Raw genomic sequence first — 18,775 nt, 5'->3', positions numbered from 1 at the left:
GCGTGTGTTTTTGCACCTCTTGGCGAAAGAGAGATCAACAGCATATGTTCTTTGTGTGGAATGAGATTTTAGAATATATTTCACACAAATTAGGAGATGACATAGAGTACAGAAGTTATGTAACCCAACACTTTACACTTTATGTGTTTTAGCGTAGAGTAAATACATCATCATCCAAAGAGATACAGGTTAGCTGTGCCCTGAATTATCGTATTTGCCGAATTAAGAGTCATATAAGCATTAACCAATTATATGTAAACATACTATTGTTCATTGATGTGGACGTATGTAAAGAGCCAAGTATGAAGACCTCTGCTCCACAACCACAGGCAGGCTCGCTGACTTGGTTGACACATGCCTTCGGTTCCCAATTGCGCAGATTGATGCTCATGCTGTTGATCACTGGATTGTCTGGTCCAGACTCGATTTTTACAGACCGCCGCCATATAGCTGGAATATTGCTGAGTGCGGCGTAAAACTAAACTCAACTCACTCACTCACCCACAACCACAGCTTTGTTAATATACTGAAATTCCCATCGTGTTGGGGTAAAAGCATTCTTTGTCCTGTTCATAAGTCTGGTTGTAGAGATGATACTAATAATTACAGAGGAATTTCTCTCATAGATTCCACTTGTAAAGTGTTTATGTCAATTCTTAATCGCCGCCTCCAGCGATGGTGTGAAGTTCATGATATTATCAGTGAATCACAGGCCGGTTTCAGGGCTGATTATTCAACAATTGACCAAATATTTTCATTGCAGTCGTTAATTCAAAATATATTAGCAAAAAAGGGGTAGATTTTATTGTCTCTTTGTAGATTTTGCCAAGGCTTTGATACTTTAAGGCATGATGTTCTTCTAAAGTCACTTTATGAAGCTGGTATACGAGGTAAATTTCTTTATGCTGTTAACTTCTATGTATAGTTCTTTATCAGCTTCAGTCAGGACATCTAAGGGTATATCAAATAGTTTTATTGTAACATCGGTACTGCCAAGGCTGTGTTTTTGAGCCCTCAGATTTTTATTATCTTCATAAATAAGCTATGCAGTCTTATGGAGTTGGAAGGAGGTCAAGGTATTACAGTTTCTTCTTCTATTAGCAATCTCTGCTCTCTTATGTTTGTTGATGATGTGTCAGCAATAGCTGACACCTGTGCACAGCTGCAAAAAGATCAATGTACTTGGTAAATTTTGTGAGCAAACTGGTATGAGTGTGAATCTAAAGAAAACTAAGATTATTGTTTTTAGAAATGGTGGTCCCTTGCGCTCATATGAAAATTGGTTTTATAATGGCAATGTTATTGACACTGTATCCTTTACAAGTACCTTTGGAATTATGTTCACTCCTAAATTATCCTGAGTAGAGCTACATCTTGCCTTGCATCACAAGCTAGTAAGGCAATATTCTCTGTTAAAAATTTCCAAAGGAAACTTGGCAGCATTAATTGTACAGATTTATTTAAAATCTTTGATTGTATGATATCACCCATTCTCTGTTATGGGTCTGAAATCTGGGGCACATCCTACTGTAATACCATTGAATCTGTCCATATTAAATTCTGTAAATATGTCTTGAAACTTGGGAAATCCACCTGTAACAATATGGTCTTGGGTGAATGTGGAAGAGTGCCTTTACAGTTTACTTATACAACCAATGCAGTGAAATACTGGTGCAGACTTCTAAACATGCCTGACTATAGATTACCAAAACAATGTTATTTTATGCTATTATCTTTAGACAGGGTAGGACGAAACTCATGGACAACTAGAATTAAAAAATATTCTTTTCAATTTGGCTTTGGATTTGTTTGGATAAGTCAGGAAATTGGTGATCACAAAATATTTATGGAATCATTTAAACAGAGACTACGTGATAATTTATTTCAATCTTGGCATTCATCTTTGCACAGTAACCGTAAATGTCTTTACTATAAGCAATTCAAATCTTTGTTAAATGTTGAGAGCTACTTGATAAATAATGATATCCCTCAATATTTAAAAACTATATATGCCCGATTTCGGTGCTGTAATTTTAAACTAGCAGTTGAAACGGGCAGATACACTGATGTTGCATATAATGAAAGGCATTGCCTGTTTTGTAAATTAAGTGGTATCTTTGTTGTTGAAGATGAATGGCATGTGTTTTATATCTGTGATGCATATTCTCATATCAGAAATAAGTACATATCAAAATATTTTAGTAAATGTCCATCAATTATCAATTTTATATCAATATTACAGAGTAAAAATGTTAATATTATCAAGGATGTATGTCTATTTTTATACTTTGTTGACAAGAAACACAAATCTAAATGAAATATATATGTGCTCTACTTATCATCAATTTATGTACATGTATTTTGGGCCGGAGGCCTGTTACTGAAATAAAATTCTGTTCTGTTCTGTTCTGTTCTGTTAATATACTGAAAGGCAAAAGAAATGTCGTAATATTGGAAATGACATTAAGGTATCAATGGAACATTTGAACCTATTTTTTTTAAATAATACGCCATTGAAATGCAGTACCATCTTTCATCAGAGAAGATAACCCCTCCCCATTGTCAGTTTTGCCGCTGTTGTGTCCACTTGTATACGTTCCCGGCGGTGACGTTGGGTGAATATGGGTCTCCTGGCAGGACATCGACAAAACAGGTTCCTGGCTTGGAGACGTCGCCGAATGGTAGGTCACTGACTGGTCGCTGGTGGTTTCCTATGGTCACCCAAGCTGTTTCTCTGGCCCTTGCGAATAGGTCTTGCACGTGTTGATGGACGATTGGACGGTCCTGGCGACGTGTTGTTACACGGGGTTGACCACTACGTGGACGGTCATCAGTGCTGCTGGTGGCGTTGTATCGCACTCTAAGACGTTCTATCGTTCGTACGCTGCAACTGAAGTCATTAGCAATGACTTGAGCATGTTGACCAGCGTGCAGACGTCCAATAGCTTGTTGTGGTTGATCTCTCGTTAACCTAGTCATAGCTGCTGTGTTCAGAAAACAAGTGAACGATTGCCATTCAAGCCGGCAATTTATGCCTGAATGCATTTATGATGCACGTGCATCTCGATTTCAATGTTGTGTTTGTGGGAACTTTTCCCTCTCCAAAAAACAAAAACATTTCTAACTTCAATCTCAAACAATATTTTATTGGGCAATGCAGGCTATACGACCACGATTCATGTTTCCTCAAATTTGACTTCTGGTGTATATTTAAAAAAAATAGGTTCAAATACTCCATTGATACTCAAATGTCATTTCTAATATTACGACGTTTCTTTTGCCTTTCAGTATATATTGGTATTTTTCAGTAAAGAAGAGACCTTGAAGACCTTGTGGGGCCAGTATATGCACTGGATATTCGATTAGAGTTCTTTTAACAAATTCGGGTGTCAGTTTTCGTTGATAGATTGAGAGGTCAGCTTCGATGGTCAATTAGTTGGTTAGAGAATATTATATAGATTTTTTAATGCTGTAAAAGTGGCAGATGAAATTGAATTCTTAAGAACAAAACCATGTATATATGTATATCGACTGCCTAATATAAAGGATTGTGTATTCAAATTCATATCACATTCGACTCAAGCACATCATAATACATACTACATGATTGAATCTCCCGCAGTTCTAAATTGTCGAGTCCATAAAAAATTAATACGTTTATACACTTGACAAAGAATCATAGTGGGTTAGTTTTCTACTAAAACAAGGTCAAGACTGGCTATCACAGAGAAGGCTACCAAGTGTTGGGCTTGTAATCAGTGAATATTATACACAAGAATAGCCCCGTAAGTAGCCAGAGCCCCGTTCCAAAAAGTGATATTAGCCCTTTAATGATGTTAAAGATTGGGAGTTACGATCACTTGTGCACTGAGAGTAACAGTGTATTTAGCCACACGGTGAAATATATATATATATATATATCTTGTATTCTACAATAAGTGCATTGCGAAAGTTGAATAGACGTTACGAACATTCATAACAATTTACAGATGTAAGCTGATTAAGATATATTTCCAAACAAGAAATTTGGGTTGTAAGAATTCTAAGACGCTCTGTAGAAAGGTGAAAGGTGTAAGGGATACTCTTGGGATATATGTACCAACGGAACCGAGGCTTTGTATGTTTAAACTAAACACGTTACGTCATAAAAGACATGCCAGGATCTAAACGTTCACAAATCTCAACGTGTTTTATCATAAACATGTATATTAAATCTGAGAATGGATTGACAGAACATTTGTGCAGCTACAGACTGGGACTCCCCAGTTTAAAGACGTCCTATGGCAATGTTGGAAGCATTTAGTTTCGGCATTACCACTTCCAATCAGTCAACAAACATGACAAAATGTTGACTGACGTTTGATCTTTTACAGACATTATCACTGCACATGAATGTCAGAACGTGCACGTCAATTCTACTGTTAGTTTTTCTGTTCCATGCAGTCACACACAAATTCCTGTATAACGTTACGCTTTGAAAAAGTTGTGTTTGTGCACACACAAATTAACGATCGTGTGACCAACATCGTCCAATCAAATACATTGTTTTTTTATTAAATGGTTTATGAATGAACAAAATCAACATTCTCTTTCTTTCTTAAGCGTTTTGAGTGTATTTATTATTCTTTGGGTGGCGGATGTCGTGGCTGGGAGTATTTGTATATTTATGGAAACATACAAAGGCAATTGTTCATAACGTAAGTGTGTCGTCATTACATTATATAATAGGGTCCATAACATAACTCCAATATCTATAGGCGTGTTTGCCCCTTGCCATGACTCAATAATGTGTCAATCTTATCACAGGATTATGAATGAAAGACAGCTGATGTGTCAAAAACGATTCTAGAAACGAATCCATAAAGTACACTGATCTAAATTACCAACTTGGATTATCACGAACATGTTCTCTCAGAAGCTGAAATTTTATCTCTATATTACTTTTCACAGGTTGAGAAATACAATCTAACTTAAATGTCGTAGCTATAGTGACAGATATATGTATACTTTACTTTCGGTAAACCTGCAAACTCCTCTGTCATTCATTGTTTAATAAGAATAGCCAGTGTAATAAATAGGGGTTGCATGAGATCGTATTGAAATGACACGAGATAACCGATATATGCACGGTGTGATACTGGTATGCTCAAGTACAGATAATGCACTGATAACTCTTCAGAGCCGTGCATACATCACATTCCTTGGTCTAGCTTATACACCTTTGCTCTTGAATCGTGGGTAAACTGTACACAGTTATTGACCTTTGTGTCCACGAAAAATCAGTACAACATTGCCCACTTTCCTGTTGGCTGCACCCATTGTCGGCTAGCCTGTTGCTGTTAGACACTACTGTAACACCGTCTCTTTTATGTGGGGTCGTCTATGGGTGAATAGAGAACATAATCTGACAGGTAGATGTGCGCTCCTAAGTTCTCTCGCTTAAAATACATACCTCAGTTTAATGAAATCCCTCAGCGTCTAAAACCCCTTCCGACCTGTAACATCCAGGACCATGGATGTGATATAGTTTACAGGTGTGTGAAGGTCATACGACCTGTTTTCCAACAAAATCAAATGTAGCTCTTTTGTAGTGAAAACAAAATATCTTGCAACCTGTTCCTAGAGTGCTTTCGCAGAAATATGTGTTCAATATAATTCCGACGTAGATATTAGTAATGAATGATACTGGACCGTATAAACAATAGTTATTAGCACAGCAGTCGTATGGCGATAAACAAACTGTCGCCAAACATAATATGTGAAAAATCAGATATAAGCTGGATATATTCTCTTGAAATTGTTTTTATGTGATTCAAATATATATCACAGTATATATATCACCCAAGAGAATACTTAACAAAAGGAGTCCAACGCAAGTCTAGAAATATTGGGTACGTACGTACCTCAGTGCTCCTTTGGGATATTATTCAGTGTTTGTAAGATATGTCCATTTTTAGATAAGATAACTAACATAGGTCTAGCGGTGTTAGCGCAACTGATTGCGACCCACGGATCCGCGCTTGCTTATGTCGCTTTATGCCGAGTCACAAAATGACCTAGAAAACGAAGTGATTTCAGACTTTGTACGGCCCCTGTGCCTGAGCTATTAGCAACACGTATAGTCACAGCCAGCGGCACTGCACACGGAACAGTCGCGGGTGACTTGAGAGTGTTGTGTGTTTTGGCAGCTTTGCGAAATAGCGACGACCCCCTTCAACATGGAGATCTTGGGCCTCGTGGACGTCCCGTTGTATGTCCTTCTAACCCTGGCGGTGGCTGTGCTGATCTATATGTGAGTAGACAATACATGTATTACTTTAGGTGGACCACTTATCTCAAGACGAATGTGACAGGCTGCATGTGTGGTAATCAATACAGACTGCGTAGGCAAGGCATCGTCAGTATGAGTCGCTATGCACGATCCGAGTTCTCGTCAAATGTACGTTTAGAACTGACATGCCCCGTTAATGGAGGTACAGAAGTAAACACTGGTGTGTACACTCATTACACTGAGCACATGCAGTGCTTTGGAGCAGTCTTGTGAAGACTGGATATTAGCGCTGTATGTATGTATGTATGTATGTATGTATGTATGTATGTATGTATGTATGTATGTATGTATGTATGTATGTATGTATGTATGTATGTATGTATGTATGTATGTATGTATGTATGTATGTATGTATGTATGTATGTATGTATGTATGTATGTATGTATGTATGTATGTATGCATGCATGCATGTATGTATGGTCTTTATATATGTATGTATGTATGCGTGTGTCTGTCTGTCTGTCTGTATGTATGTACGTTACATGTGCTGGGATCGCCTTCTATCGCCTTGAATAGCACTGGAGTTGTATCACGCCACTGGATGTAGACTTTGAAACAGACCATAAAAAGCTTGAAATAACATGAGGGGCGGGAATAGAGGCTCGCTAGTGTTTACCCTCCGTAGATACAGGGATCATCTGCGAAGAAGAAATTATCATCCAAACTGATTCTTTAGAACGTCGTAGAAATACGCTTCCATAGAAATACGCTTTCATTTGAACAACTTGTCTAAAGTGTGAATGTGACTTGAATTGTGGATATAATCGTAAGTTGGGACTTGTGCAAGACAATATAATGATGCATATTTTTCAGACATGGAACCTGGAACTTCAATTACTTCAAAAAACAGGGCATCTCTGGACCAACACCGTTCCCTCTTTTAGGAAACACCTTGTCTCTTGTGGGTTGAGTTAATTATTTGTGTAACATTGGTGATGAAATTGTATATATATATAAATATATAAAACATATGTTTAAATTGAATGACCAGATGTTAGGTCGCTTTTTACAGGACATGGCGACATGTTTGTGTATAATATAAAAAGAAGCAACGCAGAACGTTTCACATTTTGGAAATCATACTTGCAGGTCTCGTCTGCTCTAGTGTATATGAATATCATGTTCAGCTTCAGAAAGCTGTGCTTTGTATGTGCATTGTAGAGATACAGAAGTTCTCGAAATTGATGTTGATAAAACATGTTTACTCGCAGACCAAGTGACACTATGGGCAGCAGTTAATATAGTTAGTTCTCATATTTATTCCACAATCCTCGTTGTTGTATCATTGACTCATTTTATTGACATCTAAACTGCTGGTCATATATCCAGACGAGCTGCAGTCCATGGCACCATTTTTCAGAAAGGACGTAGAATGCAGAAACCTATGTTATCTATTTACAGTCTTTCTTCCACGAATTCAAAGAATGGAACCGAAAGTACGGAAATGTATATGGGTAGGTGCATCTCATACACTTATTGATTTGTCTTCCGGGTAATCTGGACAGCAGAACCAGCATCCTGTTCTCGACATTGCATGCATGGCAATCAGGAACAATGTGCGAAGCTACTGGTTTGGTTACTAGTATGCAGAAACTTTTTTCATCCCAGTTGTTTCTAGAATGAGTGACCCCGACGTATGGGAGACCTCAGACGTTAATAATGTAGGTGATAACTGGGATATGTGACTCAAACCAACAAAACAGAACCTTTCTTCACTCAAAATCATATTGAGGGTTCTCAGAGATCAGGTAATACACAGGTGACATATGTTGTTTACATACTCTGTTGCCTGTGTTTAAATTTCGTATGGTGACATTCTAAATGTGTAAGTATTAGTTGTGGTCCAATTAATTGAAATAATCGAAGATTGGTCGCAATGACTAAACGACCAAGCAATCGATCATGTTTTGTCATAATCGAACACAAGCAATTTTGGAACACTTGTTTGCATTAACAATATTTATCACAAGGTTGGTTTTGAATGTTACGTTTCATAAGCACTACAAGCTGGTTCCAAGTCGTGATTAAATTTATCTTGAAGACTCCAAGAAAGTTATGTTCCTAACATACTAATCATCCTTTAAAGACGTGAACATTGCAAAAAACACACCAAAAGAGCTGCATGGTTTTTTTCATCATTTTTTGTGCATTAACAAACATGGCCAGGACAATTTGATAAATGACGCTAACCCATTATTTTCGATGATTGATCGGTTGTAATGAACCAGTCATCAATTATGAGATTTTAATCAATTCCCAACACTAGTAAGTATTACTGTAGCTATGTACGTATTCTCCTTTAAAATCTGTACTAAAATTTACTTATATATGTGTGCAGACTTGGACTTGTCGCTATATGGCTGAAATAATGCCACTGCGACGAAACATTTTTACTGACACACTAAATCTACTAATAGTTTTCCAAAATGTTAGCAATGTTATATTTTAAAGATAATGTATCTGAAGTTTTATGGGTTGGCCTCATCTACTTCTGTTATCAGTTACTTGTTTCTGAAGGTAGACACAAACCTTTCCATCATCACGACCAGTTGGGATTCTGGGATGGAATTGGTCCCCATGGAGTAAGCTAGTCGACTAAAATAGATCGGATGGTCTGGCTTAGTCACAAAACAGATTGTGTGACATCTTGCTCGGGTGTCGTTTCTGGTCGTTGATTCACCTGGTCTGTATGTAATAAGTTACGACGCGGCATGAAATAACTGCTGTATAACACACTACCCATTCAATTAGTCAAGTTGTTACTGTCACAACTAGTTGACATTTTTGGAATGGTAAACCTTTATCCATTATATTTTAAAAAAGCAAATGTAATATTACGTTTTCTCATACCATGTTGTTTCTTCACCTTAGCATATTTATGGGAAGAACGCCAGCCTATGTTATATCGGATCTGGACATTCTGAAGGAGGTGTTTGTCAAGAGCTTCAACACTTTCAGAAACAGGATGGTAAACAATTCTTTCAAGTATCTTACCTATGACATTGTCGCAGAGGCAATTACGCTAATATTGTAACGGACTATCTGGGAAAAGTATATCTCCCATTATTAAATAGAGATCTGTTAAATGCGATATTCACTGTCATGGTGGGATTATTACAACTGAATGTTACATGCATGTCTTGTGTTAAAGTTGCTGTTCAATATGTTTCCAGAAATTCACACTCGTGCCCTATCCATTCAATTTGGGCGTGTTTTTCTTGGACGATGAGCACTGGCGGAGGGTGAGAAGCATCATAACACCGAGCTTCAGCAGCGGCAAACTGAGGAAGGTGAGCCACTGTAGTTTTTTATGTAGGGTAAAAACCCCACGTAGAAAATCCGTATCAGAAACAAACATGTCACACTACACTGTCACGGATCTGACGCGAACCTGTCCTTCCGTCCATAGGTGTATTATATATACCATTTCAATACATGCTATGGGTTATGTTTTGGGATTCTAGATGTGCGCTGCCATCAACGATTGCTCAAGGACTCTCACAACTAACTTCTCTAAAGCCATTGGGAAAAAGGGAGGTGTGATCATGAAAGAGTAAGTATTGTGTTGACATCAAATGCAAAGAAATGGATATTCTTTAACTCGAGTATTAGGTTTTCAAGCACAGATGCTATTAATATTGCAAGCTTTTGTATTCGGTATTCTTCTCCTTCTCGGACGTGCGTTAATGGGGCGAGATTGCATTATCTGAACGTGAACGCCCTGGCAAACGACTAAAACATTAATTTTCATCTCAAAACTATGTACGCCATTTCATCCCTGTTGTTAATTTATAAGCACATTTTGCAGAGCGTGGCACTTTCTGATGTAAACTTGTTCCTTTCCGATCTTGTATTTATCTCATCCAAACATATATATCTATTGCAATACTTTTCAGTTACTTTGGAGCTTACACCATGGACGTGATTGCACGGACTGCCTTTGGTATAAAAGTCGATTCTCAGAACGATTTCAACAATGAATTTGTCGCTAATGCTAAGGTGATGTTTACACAATCAAAGCCAAGACGACTACTACCAATGATAGCACGTACGTTTCATACTTCTTACAGACAATTCACTTCATTCAACAGCCTTGTCTGGATGGGGTGTTATGTTTAATCAAGGAGCATATCAAAGATTGCCACAACTTACGCCAGTGGTTCACCCGAATAAAGAGAATAATGTAACAGTACACTAAATGATTTGACCTGAAGAAATCTTCATGGCATTTTATATTTCTATAGTTTCATAAAAACGACCCCATACAAGGAGAGAGACATTACAGGGGTCACCCAATGTAATACCAAATGATCGTGTCAAAGATCAACCAATACCCTATAAACAAATAGGGAAGAACTTTCTGTACATTTACAGAAAATATTTCTGACAAAAGGAATTATTATCATGTGTTCAAACCTAAGCTAGTAGTTTATCTGAGACTTGAAAACGCCAAACAAATTGTTGTATTTTACGTCGCACTGAAAAATATTTCTCCTATATGACGGCGGTCTGTAAATATTCGTGTCTGGACCGGACAATCCAATGACTGACATCATGAACAACGATCTACACAGTTGGGAAACGATGGCAAACATTTAAAAGAAACCATCCGATCCCGTCAGTCGCTTTTTGCAACAAGCATGGGCTGCTGAAAGCCCGGATCTCCTCGCGGTCTCCTCCCACACTAAGATGTCACGTCGTCATAATTATTTGCCAATCCCCCAATCGTTGAAACAAAATTCACTCGTTTTCCTCTTTTGCAGGCTTCTGTCCACCATTGGTGTGGGTTATCCGGAAAGTTGGAGTTGGATTTTTTCCGAACAGCGTCATGAGTTTTTTTCAAGCAAACATCGTGGAAATGATCAAACAACGACAGAACGACTCAAAGGAAAACCGAGAGGTTAGATATAACTGTTGAACGCTGGCTCTTTGTTGTGGTCTATTTATCATAATGTGTCTTGATATACAAGTGTGAAAATAGGTTAATGGAATTGATTTTCTGTTCCACAGTCTGCTCGTCTCGTCATGGTTACCACATATGTTTATCATTATCCATTAATTCAACCTATATTAGACATTAAATACATTCTTTTATAAGAGTCCCACAAGAAAGCATATGGTATTTACAGCAGAGAATCGACTTCCTACAACTCTTGGTGGACGCTGAGATAACGGATGATACAGTTAAACAAGAAAACGGTCATGTAACCAATGGGCAGGCTTCAGAGAAACATGCAGTAAGACGTGAGTACAGAAACACTTCTGAGTCTGCTCAGTGTTAACGTGGCTTTGAACAGTATGTCACTCATGTGGCGGGCAGTGACTTCGTATATTGCATACCATCATGCATCGACAACGTGACCCACACTCGATTGTTTACTGCATTATATCTGTACTGTAGCTGAGCGAGGCGTTAAGTGTCTGATAGAAAGCTCTGTGTGCATATTCCACTGTACGATTACTTTTACAGGTTTAACAACGGATGAAATAGTTGGCCAAGGGATATTGTTCTTCGTTGCTGGATACGAAACAACGGCTTCCACGCTGAACTTTGCATCACACAGTCTCGCCATGAATCCGGATGCACAGGAGAAGGCATATAATGAAATAAAAGAGATGCTTGGGAATGTCAGTATGAACGCTTGGGTGCTTTGATAAGTTCACACTTAACCTTATGATATAACGAGCACACCCGCATTAGAGGGATTCATTCGGAAACATTATTGTTATTGTCAAGTGAAAAGACAATATTATATCGAAGTGACGATTTCTCCTCATCTAGTCATAGCTAGGATCGTCTCAGGGATTTGAGATTTATGAAATGTTCGTGTACTTCTCGTAAGCCAAGATTGCAATGTAGGGTTTATGGTCGTTTTCTCTCGTGAAACAACACGATGGTAGGAATACTTGTTCAGAAACTGAAGAAACAATGTCACAAGAGGTTTTGCCGAAGCGACGATTTCCCCTGATATAGTCAGAGCAAGGATCGTCTCAGGGATTTGCAAATTAGAGAATGTTAGTGTACTTCTCGTAAGTCAAGATCGCAGTGTTGAGTTTATGGTCGTTTTATCTCATGAAACATTGCGGAAACAACACGATGATAGGAATACAGAAACAGAAGAAAAAATGTTAAAAGAAATTCTGCTTGAAGCTCTCGATGAATTTCTCACATAAGGTAATAGTCAGTAGCAGACATAGTCTTTTTCCTCTATCCTAGGAGGAACCAAACTACGACAACATTGGGAAACTGAAGTATCTGGACAACATCATCACTGAAACGCTCAGACTCTACCCACCTGTTATTACGTAAGTTAAAAAAATAATAATACAAATTGAAGCCCAGTCGTGGCAGGTGCCATTTGTGTTGGATATGAACACAGGACACAAAGAATTGACTTGAGGGAGATATATTGAATATAGGCGTCTCAAAGTATGTTAGATGGCAAAGTAAAGTATGTTAGATGGCAAAGTAAAGTATGCCTATTTACATACAAGAAATGTTTATTGTTATATCTAAAAGGTAACAAACAATTGTTCAAGTTCCACAACCTGCGCGTATGAATAAAATCATCATAATCAAAGCCTCGACATCTGCCGTTTTACTTTGTTTAGCGTGCATTCACCTGCATGACAATAAAGTGCTTTTCCTGTTATTTACGGTGTGTAGTAGAGATGGGGTATTGTTTTGCAAGGGGGTGTCTAAGTCTATCATACACTTATGTGTCACTGTCCAATGTATTCATCCAATGGAAAAAAAGGTATATCGTGTGAAGTTCACATAAAGACAATATTTACAATTTCAACAGTGTTTAGGAAGTCTTTTGTGAAATATGGTTGGCAATTGTATAGAGGTCCAATTCGTTTCTCATTAAGACATACATTACATACACCTTTTTATAAGTAAAGTCTGATCAGCAGATATATCAATAGTTACAGTGTGCAGTAGACACGAGATGTGATATTGTTTTGCAAGGGGTGTCCCAGTCTATCATACACTTATACGTCATGGTCATATTCGTCCAATGGAAAAACTATATACCGCGTGAAGTTCATATTAAAAAATATTCAGAATTGATTGTTTATTTCAGATTAAGTCGCAGAGCTTCTGAGAATATTCAGATCAAGGACCTGACAATCTATGAGGGTCAAACTGTCTTCGTGCCTACGTTTGCACTACAGAGAGACCCTAAGCTCTTCAAGGATCCACATTCCTTCAAACCTGAAAGGTAATGTCACCCGTCAAACGTATCTAAATGGTAAAAAGAGTATGCCTTTTCATCCCCAGACAGATTGTGTGTAATACATGACTGGAGATATTTATCAACGCATTTATCAATATTATATTTACTGTGATATTTTTTAGACACGATGAAAAATCAAACCCACTGTCCTTCTTGGCGTTCGGATACGGTCCACGAATTTGTATTGGGATGCGTCTGGCTCTGATTGAGGCTAAAATAGCCCTGGTTAATGTTCTGAGAGCTGTGAAGTTTGAACGTATGCCGGACACTCAGGTATAAGTATTTCTGTATTTATCATCATCATCATCATCATCATCATCATCTCTTTCGACATCTCAACGATTGTCATCTGCATCATTGTCAGCATGGGAATACGAAGGCAAACAGTGATTATCACATCTGATCTCTAGAGTTTCTTACTTTTAAAAGTAACCGTTTTCTAACAGTTAGAAATGTTTTAATGGTGTAGACAATTACATAAATGTACATTCAAATGATTTCTTAATTTGAAACCTTATACATCGAATTTAATGCTCAACATATTCCCTCTTTAAGAATATTTTCATGGAAAGCACTTCTTACCTAAAGTAACTCTAAAACCCTATCACATTGAACTGGCGAGATTCAGATGTAACTAAAAGGATGGGACGATTTCTGGCGATCTGTCGAGAACACAAAAGTTGCCAGTTTTGTGATTTAAGAAATAGCATTTCTGACTAATATATCCGTTGTATCCTCAAAACAGTTCATTAATAAACGTTATACCCGTTTTCCGAGTTTAGAGCTATTACAGTTAATGGCAAGTAATAATGTAGGGCGAAACCGCTTTATCAGTGGCTCAAGGGAGGTTACGCTCTCTCACGACATCGGACATGCGAATGTTGGCCCACATTCGAGTGAGTAAGTGAGTGAGTGAGTTGAGTTTTACGCCGCACTCAGCAATAGTCCAGCTATATTGCGGCGGTCTGTAACTAATCGAGTCTGGACCAGACGATCCAGTGATCAACAGCATGAGCATCGATCTGCGCAATTGGGAACCGATGACCACCCGATCCCGTTCGTCGCCTTTTACGACAAGCATGGGTTACTGAAGATCAATATTCTAACCTGGACCATCACGGGTGGCCCACATTCGAAACTAAACAGCATTTGAAACGTTGTCGACAAGAAATCACAGATATCTGACGAATTAAATACTGATAAATGCAATATAAGTGCCACTTATTACGTCATGATGAACATACCGTGTCTGTTCATCAAGCTCAAGCAATTTGGTTTTGCTATGTTCCAGTCTCACGATCCCCATTTTGTTTGACCTTTTATTTTGGTACCCTCAAAAAACGCAAAAGCTACAATAAATGCATCAAAAACTTCAGAAAACAAAATATGCAAGAAATATTTTGTGTGTTTGAGATTGATAGAAGTCCCCTAGAATCACACTTAGCTATTAAAGTTCATAAAAAAGCAATTTGAAATTACAATCGCTTGTTAAGTGACTCCCCTCCTTCATGTTGACTGAAAGAGCTTGGTTTGGAGACACTACCGATCCCCCTTCCAGATGACGTAATCATAAGGGCATAGCTCATTCTAATGTTTTCACTTATGCATACATGATGCCAAGGGTTCAAACTACATACAGAATGGTCACACAAGTGTCAGCTCACAATATACTGTAAACAGTGCCAGCTTGAATATCTGGACACAATGTTTTTGAAAGCACATTAAAACCATTCTTTCAAAGTCTTAGGTTTGTTATTGCTTATTGAAATAATTCTCCTAATTTCTAAGTGTTTGGGAAGGTCCAGTGTATGAAATAAGCTACAACAAAATTAGCAGTGCACTGGACCATGAACTTGTTGTTAAAAGCTGTAGGGGTTATAGGCTGTAGGGGTTTGGAGAGGTTACCGTTCATCACAGTATACATACCTCGTCTGTTTATCATGACGTACGTACCTAGTCTGTTCATCATGACGTACATACCTAGTCTGTTCATCACGATGCACGTACCTAGTCTGTTCATCATGATGCACGTACCTAGTCTGTCCATCACGATGCACGTACCTAGTCTGTCCATCACGATGCACGTACCTAGTCTGTCCATCACGATGCACGTACCTAGTCTGATCATCACGATGCACGTACCTAGTATAGTCTGTTCATCACGATGCACGTACCTAGTATAGTCTGTTCATCACGATGTACGCAGCTTGTCTGTTCATCGTGATGCACGTACCTAGTCTGTTCATCACGATGCACGCACCTTGTCTGTTCATCGTGATGCACGTACCTAGTCTGTTCATCACGATGCACGTACCTAGTCTGTTCATAATGATGGAAGTACCTAGTCTGTTCATCACGATGTACATACCTAGTCTGTCCATCTCGATGCACGTATCTATTCTGTTCATCACGATGTACGCACCTTGTCTGATAATCATAATGGACCTACCTACCCCAGCGTCGTGTTGTCCTACTCATAACATGATACGCTTCTGTGGCGCAGTCTTAACATAAAGTAGTCAATAATTTATTCTGACAATGATGTTCAGCATGATACATGTTCTTCATAATATTATGCGACTAAATGTGAAGATCAACAGAAATATAAACGTAAATCTTTTGTTTACAGGAAGTATTGACGTTTAAGCAGACCGGCGTTCTCCAAACAGAAAAGGACATCAAGCTGAAAGTATCTCCAAGATGCTGAGCTATGGGAAGAGGCACCTGCAGTACTCTTATGATAAGAAGAAAGGAGAGAGAAATGTTACACAACTTGTAACTGTCTCATGATTCAGTCGATTGCTGTGATGAATTGTTTCTCTTTTTGTGCCAGAAACATAGACACATATTCGTCTGTAAGCTGTGTCGTCTAGGGTTTTCCTCAGTGTTGGAAAACTTTCGCACATACCTTCGTGGATCAGTAATCAGCGGAAACAGTCATGTTTCAGTAATTCCTTGCTTTTCCACATTTGACTGTCAGTGATTGTAGTATTAAAGAACGATTTTCTAAATAGACATTGACCACACATCAGTAATGGCAGAAGTGGAGAGTGCGGATAGGCAGGCAGGCAGGCAGACAGGCTGACAGACAGACAGACAACTGGTTGTTCCAAATAATCTGTCTCCTTTTGAATGACATGTGCACTGTTGTATGCATTGTACGTATAATATGATGTGCATTAAGAACGTTTTAAGAGTTCTGGAAGAAGCTGTTGGTTGAACTAATCAAGTTAAAGCTGAATCTTAAGTACATATATGCGTTACAGGGTATACGTACATTCTCGGATAGTTTATGCTGAAACGTAATTTCTTATTAAACATAATAAGTAGGGCTTGTGTTGTGAAATTGGAACATTGATCAGTGCAGTTCAGCAACGATGATATACCAGTTAGAACAAAATATATATCCAAGACCTAACTACATTGAATAATAGATAATGATGCTCAGGCGTGATTGTGACACTTGATGTCTATTGACGTTACATCTCATTTGTCCGTATTGCAAGTACCGTATGTGAAATACAAATTGTCATAGTATCATAAAGAATAAATGCTGTGTAGAATATTTAAAAGGAGTAGTTTATCAGTTTTTCAGCAAAATTACAAACCACATTATATCTTGAAAGAATATTTATCCTTCAGCCACATTACAAACCAACTCATACCTCGACAGTAAATGTAACAAACATGAATTCTTGCAAATTCTAAAGTCAGTGCCCTGTATGTGTACTTAATGTCAGATAGGGTATACATACTGAATGTCAATGCTACATTTAAATTGCGGTTGTTTACCGTGTTTGCCGTGCATGTAACTTCACGTGCTCATGTTGAATATACTCGATTTTGAGTTTAGCACAAATTTGTTCTGAAATATGGGATTTGCTTTGACGCTCTTATTCGCTTTGTCAATTTCAGCTAAACAACCAGTGTATTGATCACAGTGTATTCAAATATATATATTGAACATTGCTCATCTCATCATGCACTAATAAATACATGTAAATTATGAGATTTTGTTTGCTTGTTTGTTGTTTAATGCAGCAATGTTCAACTATATGACGGGTGTAATTGCGTCTGGACCAGACAATCCAGTGATAAACATCATGAGCATCGATCTCCACTTCGGTTGGGTGAGGTGGTGGTTGAAGAAAATCTCCCTATCGCAGGTATGGACTTGCTAATTGGGAATGATTCGGCAATTTTGTCACTTGTGCTACGGCTATGTAATTTCTTCTGGGATGGATTCCTATTATCATTTGGCTGGCGCTTTCATGGATCATTCTCATGACCAAAATGTTCAAGAGTGCTGAAAAAAAAACAATTTATTTTAGCTGTATAGGAACCAGCTCGAGACAGGGGGCAGTTGGTTAAGTTCGGTTGAGAAACCGGGCAAGGTTCCAGTTTGGCAATTATTTAAAGGATAGCAGTTATCAGATGTACCTGCGAATGATGAAGGGATGTTTTTCATATAAAATGTATTATATTTAAAATCGACGAATAGTTTCAGATTTTCAAAAATAGAACACTATTTCAGAGTGGTTCATAAACACATATTCATGTAATAGTCAGAATCGATGTGTTCTTAGCAGTGATTTCTTAGGCTTGTGGACAGCGTGTGTAGCTTTTAGTCACCCAGCGAGGAAGTTTAAGTACCTGTCAAATCAATTACCTAAATGATGTATACGTATCTCTCTGGCAATTACATCATACTGACATAAGTTCCAAACCTTGACATGACCCTTTCGAAACGGTAATTTCAACATTTTGTTATATCTGTAACATAGTTCACATAGCTTTATATGGTATTTCTGCGAGAACACATCGAGATAGTTCGCTACAGAAGGAACGCCCGATGCAATGCAGGTGTTAGACATTCACCACATAGGTGAAGCATTTTCGATCATAATGGACTTAACTACACCAGCGTCGTGTTGTCCTACTCATAACATGATATGCCTCTGTGGCATAGTCATAACATTAAGTAGTCAATAATTAATTTTGACAATGATGTTCAGCATAATACACATTCTTCATAATTACGCGACTAAATGTGAAAATCAACAGAAATAAAAACATGAATCTTATGCACTAGTTGCAGCTGACCTAACACCATGGGGTCTGAAAATGCCCATATTAATGCCAGCACATGCACCCCATTTTTATCCGTCTGCATATGGTGTCTTTGGTCACACGTTTATGTGG

General features: G+C 38.1%; 1 protein-coding gene across 2 annotated transcripts; it reads left to right on the top strand.

The window, feature by feature from the left end:
- The first annotated feature begins 6,080 nt into the window (after nucleotides 1-6,080).
- On the top strand, nucleotides 6,081-17,582 carry LOC124264464 (cytochrome P450 3A13-like). Of its 2 annotated transcripts, XM_046699206.1 has the most exons (15): nucleotides 6,081-6,292; nucleotides 7,146-7,233; nucleotides 7,734-7,786; nucleotides 9,204-9,300; nucleotides 9,506-9,622; nucleotides 9,797-9,885; nucleotides 10,229-10,380; nucleotides 11,096-11,232; nucleotides 11,462-11,576; nucleotides 11,803-11,960; nucleotides 12,550-12,638; nucleotides 13,421-13,558; nucleotides 13,696-13,846; nucleotides 16,203-16,308; nucleotides 16,374-17,582. In XM_046699206.1, the coding sequence occupies exons 1-14, from the start codon at nucleotides 6,219-6,221 to the stop codon at nucleotides 16,278-16,280; spliced, it is 1,536 nt and encodes a 511-aa protein (XP_046555162.1). In that variant the 5' UTR covers nucleotides 6,081-6,218; the 3' UTR covers nucleotides 16,281-16,308; nucleotides 16,374-17,582. The 2 variants fall into 2 exon arrangements, with proteins under 2 accessions (XP_046555162.1, XP_046555161.1); XM_046699205.1 differs by having other exon boundaries at nucleotides 16,203-17,582.
- Nucleotides 17,583-18,775: the final 1,193 nt, after the last annotated feature.

Source organism: Haliotis rubra, unplaced genomic scaffold (genome assembly GCF_003918875.1).
Source record: "Haliotis rubra isolate DU_JTF1 unplaced genomic scaffold, ASM391887v1 Scf926, whole genome shotgun sequence".
In the NCBI taxonomy this organism is placed as follows: domain Eukaryota; kingdom Metazoa; phylum Mollusca; class Gastropoda; order Lepetellida; family Haliotidae; genus Haliotis; species Haliotis rubra.
Note: the sequence above shows the minus strand (reverse complement) of the source record. Positions and strands in the feature narration are given on the sequence as shown.